The 5,000-nt window shown below is 45.1% G+C and overlaps 1 protein-coding gene across 2 annotated transcripts in view; it reads right to left on the reverse strand.

Moving 5' to 3' along the window:
* Positions 1–5,000, reverse strand: part of ddhd1a (DDHD domain containing 1a) — a 48,601-nt gene that overhangs the window by 43,515 nt on the left and 86 nt on the right. For both annotated transcript variants that reach the window (XM_076295592.1, XM_076295591.1), the window contains exon 1: positions 3,824–5,000. This exon is cut by the window's right edge and continues 86 nt beyond it. In XM_076295592.1, the coding sequence (XP_076151707.1) occupies positions 3,824–4,622 (799 nt within the window). In that variant the 5' untranslated portion in view covers positions 4,623–5,000. The remainder of the gene's footprint in view (positions 1–3,823) is intronic.

Consider the following 5,000-nt stretch of genomic DNA (forward strand, 5'->3'; position numbering starts at 1 on the left):
ATCTTGCACTGCACAGGGCCGAGAGAGAGATCTTACTATTCATGACCGTTATCATAAACTTGTTTTTCAATGCTTTGCCAGTACTGTAAACGTTAGGGGTGTAACGGTTCATGTATTCGTATTGAACCGAAACGGTACGGGCGTCACGGTTCGGTGCATGAATTTACACGGAGAATACACGGTATAAAAATACATAAAACTTGTGTGCGGATTAATTCATGTCATGCGCAATTACTGTTAAGTAGCGAGAGTTACGGGAGTTCTTTAGCGACACCTAACGCTAATCTGTAGCCTCGCCTTAGCTCGGAAGCTCTGATTGGCGTTGTTCAGCATTGGGTATGTGAGTGGAAAAAATGCTACACATATTCGAAGCCATCACCCAGATGATGTAGGCTACCAATCACTGAAACGAGGGGGAAAAAACTTCCCCTGCGCTTCAGCAGCCTTTGGATACACATACAAATAGGGCCAAAACCTATGGCTTAAATTAAATGATTTCGTAAGGACAGAAAGCTATGTAAATCGCGTGGTAATTACCTTTATGTTGGGGTAACTTGTAACTTCTCACATGAGGAGCTGGTAGTGTTAAGTGCATAGACAGTAAAATAAAGTGACAATGCTAACCAGGCTAATAAACAAACCATGCTACGGTGAGTTAACGTCAAAGGGCAAAGTCACGTGACTTCTAGTTGTAGTCTGTTTATGAAATGAAAGGAGCAATTTCGTTTTTTTAAAAAAAAAGGCAAAATAGTGTGATATTTTCACAGTTAGTAGGCTAGATTATTACTTTACACACAATGAAAAATATTGAGGCAAATTGTAGACCCTTCCATATACAACTAAACACAGATGTTGAAGGTCTTGCTTAAGTGGATTTTTAAAAATAATTTTCTATGTAATTTGCACTTTCAGAAATAAGAGATGCTGTAGGCCTATTTTCAGTTTTATAGCTGATTGTCTTATTTTGTTTACAAGTTACAGATGGAGTCTGGGCACTTATTGTACTGTTTAGCCTACATCTTACACACTTCAGGCTGTTGCAGATAACTCAGGGAAGAGACTGTATGACACTAGGTGGTACAGCCTGAGACATGTACAAAAAAAAATGCTTTCTGCATTTTTGTTTTGCTTTTCCCTCCATTGTACCGAACTCGTACCGAACCGTGATGTCCGAACCGAGGTATGAACCGAACCGTGACTTCTGTGTACCGTTACACCCCTAGTAAACGTATTGTATTGCTTTGGCAATATTGTAAACAGGTCATGCCAGTAAACACACATTAAATTGAAAATAGAAATTGATTTGAGAGAACACAACAGCCAGGCAACCCTCACAGACTTCAACCAAAACAATAGTTAGTTGCAGCCCTAATGTGAACAGGAGGACACAGGAGAGAGAGAGAGAGAGAAAGAGAGAGACAGAGAGAGAGAGAGATAGAGGTCCAATAAACCACTGAAGTGGCCCAGCACTGAGAAGCACAGAGAGAAACAAGATTCCTAACATTCCCATAATGCATAGCAACACCTTGTTTTTAGTTTTCAGTCTTCAGCACCACTGAGCAATTGCCACAACAGTTTCCCCATGCGGTGGTGAGACACTTCCCTGTTTCATGTTCCTCAAAAAAACAAAAGTGATACTGTAAATGGGAACTTCTGGTTACAAGTGTCAGATGGCAATTGATCCTGGCAGTGATCCCAACACAATAGCCTTCAGTGCAGGTATGCTACCCATTCTGAGGAGTCCCTCTTGGGGAGACAATCCTAGTGTGTGCAGCCAGTGGAGGTTTCTGCCTATAATGTACGCTATACCCTAATATCATAGTCATGCGAATGCAGACCCTTGTCCGTCACACAACACTAACCAAAGTGAAAACAAACCCCAGCATCTGCATCTCTGTTGTGATAGGACAGTGAGGAGACTGAGGAGACTTGGAGACTGGCAAGTGGGAGAGAGAGATGGGGTAGGATCGGGAAATGACCGATGGTCGGACTCGACCGTGGGCACCCATGGGCACTTAGACCTTAGGGGGGGGGGGGGGGGGGGCTACGGAGCTGCACTACAGCAACTGTGCGCCTGCTGCGCCTCCGATTGAAAAAAGTTCAACTCAAAGCGGAAAAGCGCCCACGTTTTTATAAAAACATAGCGCACCTCGCGTTTCACACGCGGCAAAGCGTGTCCTGTTAGCACCCTAATGCAGGTCACACACGTTTCAGAATGACGACTTATTATGCACCTGTGCATCACTGAGTACTAACAACAACTAGAGGAGGGACATCCGAATGACACTTTTACTGCCAAAATTCCATATATTGCACATGGGGGTAAATTTCATCTTGGGGATAGAATAGATGAGTTTTCTCCACACATTAGTGGATGAGGAAGGTCTCCTGGGCCTTAGTAGGAGAGATATGATTCTAGAAGCGGTGGGGTAAGCATTCCTTTATTTTGCAAACTACAGACTTTTTCTTCAGAGTAGACAACACAAGCCTAATAACATCGGCACTGGTCCCAGAGGAGCAATGAGCAGAACAGGGGATTTCTAGAAATAAGGCACTGTTACCTCTGCAGAAAACGCTAATATTTACCTTCGGTCTGGGACGAAGGGTGTCAGTGACATGCTAAAGGTAAGGTCTACGGCCACATCACAAAGGCAAGCTATGTGAGATCACCATGGCTATGTTAGTTCAACTATGTTCTCATCCTAAGACCCTGGAAAATAAGTATTTTTTTTTTCAGTGGTGTTCTCCAAAACCTAAGCTCACAGAACAGAATCCTGCGATGCTTCTGCACAACGGAACCCTTCGGGTGTTCCACAGCGGAACCCTTCGAGTGTTCCACAGCGCCATGGAAACCTGCTCTTCCAGGAACTTCCTCCTGACGTGAGACAGCTGACCGTTCCTGTTCATTGTGTGGACTGTTATCAATCATTCATCACTACGGTCTGGGAGACACAGACAGGTGGTGCTGAGTGGCCCTTCAGGGCCACCATCACCACTACAATGGCCTGATGTAGTCATAAAATCACTTGACATATTACACAGTTATGACACCATACAACAGATACGGACCAAAGATTCTCTAGATGCTTTATCTCCGTATGGACTGCAAGGTCTGACTGCTGGTGAAACACGGGCTTTGCGTCTCAAGTGTCAGCATTCCACTGTCAAACAATCTGCAGTGCATTCGTAAGCACTGAGCTGTCTCAAAATAAAAACATTAAAACACGCCCTCTCTCTGATATAATTACAGGGGAGCACGTTGACTTACAAAGGGTACATCTAATTATCTATTAACATAAAGAACATACAGGCCTAGCACAAACCCTAAAATACACGCTGCAACAAGCCCTACAAAAAGCACTCTACGCTCTGAACCTCAGACTGAGCACTCTAATGAAGTCTGCGTTGAAAAAGCATTGGCATCTTTCTGTCTGTGCGGCCAGCAGCAGCTCTCTGCGCCTCCTCTGAGATGTTTAAGATAGCGTAGTACTGAGAGCCCTTCATTCATTAGATTTAACACACACACACACACACACACACACACACACACACACACACACACACACACCTCATCCAGTGGAAAGAGTTCAGGAAAATCACAGATCAGAATGACCACTCACTCACTCAACAATTAACATGTACAGAGCTGAAACGCATCACTGACAGTTGCAGATGGATTGGGATGGTTTCAAAGAAATTCAGATTCAAGGAGATCTGAATGAAGTAGCCTAACCTTAGCTATACAACCAGTCTAGTCTGGGTCTAGTCCTTCATTCACTGCAAATAGTTTCTACTCACAGAGTACAAAACGACGAATACTTACGATTCCAGTAGACTGGATAGCACTCCTTCTCTCTGACATCCACCTCGTAGAGACCCCCTCTCACACAGACTGCTTCTACGCTGATATTTATACTGTCCAAGTCTCTCTCTTCCGATGATTCGGACCGCTCGACAGATTCTATTCTGCCATGCGCTATAGTTCTTGGCGCAGTTTGCGTTGGCACTTCTCTCTGTGGTCCGTCCAATACTGCTGAGCCAGTGGCGGTTTCTTGCGTGTCCTGTGTTTCGTTACCCGCGGGACATGCCCGGCTGAATATGCCAGGATTCAACTCACAGTATTTACGGTACGCTACCTCGATTTTTAAAGAGTCGTGCCCAACGAAGGGCTTCCAAGTCTTCTTGTCCTCTTTGTAGAACCATCGGACCTCCTCCGGGCCCAATTCGGTGACGACTTCGAAGCGCTGTCGGGAACTGTTGGAGCGATGCCTTTTTCTGCTCTCTGGCTGGGCAACATTTCCGTCGTTTTCCCTGTAGTTGAGGGTGCGGGTGGTCCCGTAGTTAAAGTAACCCCCGTCGCTGTTATGAGGGTAAGATTCGTCCAGCATCTTATCACGCTGGTTTAATGTTAGCTGGTGGCTGTTCTGGAGCAGCGGCAGGTGTCTGTCAAAACCCGACTGCACCGCGTGCATCCCTGCCCCAATTGACGACTCGTCATAGGAGCAGACAAACATCTCGTTTCGCAGACCCCACTCTCTGTTGTTATTGTTAATGGACGACACTCCACCGCCAGGACTGAGCGGAGGGCTGATAAAAGGCGACTTATTCGGGAAACTACTCATAACTTTGACTAGGTGTTCACTTTTGACATTAGCTAGCTGGCTAACGGTGGCTACCCACAGACAGGAAGACTTTTACACAAGTGGGTGATCATGAATGAAATGTATGTTATGATATCATAGATTTCAAAAACGTATCATGCTGTCTATCTCATTTGGCTAGTCACTTGCCACAGAGCACCCATGAAACAGCTTTAGGTAGCTATCTTAGCTGTGCTAACTTACGGATAACGTTAGCTAACCAATAACTATGCCAGCTGAATGACACGGCTGCCTTTTCTCTTTTTCCGCGACTTCTACCTCTAAAGTAACGTACCAGTAACAACTGAGGCGGCCTCCTTCTCTGCGAGCCGGTGTTGTCATAGAGCCTTTACTTTTTTA

Source organism: Alosa pseudoharengus, unplaced genomic scaffold (assembly GCF_046254945.1).
Source record: "Alosa pseudoharengus isolate Yale_2024_CS ecotype anadromous, Long Island Sound unplaced genomic scaffold, YU_APseudo_1.1 YU_APseudo_1.1_scf_2, whole genome shotgun sequence".
In the NCBI taxonomy this organism is placed as follows: domain Eukaryota; kingdom Metazoa; phylum Chordata; class Actinopteri; order Clupeiformes; family Clupeidae; genus Alosa; species Alosa pseudoharengus.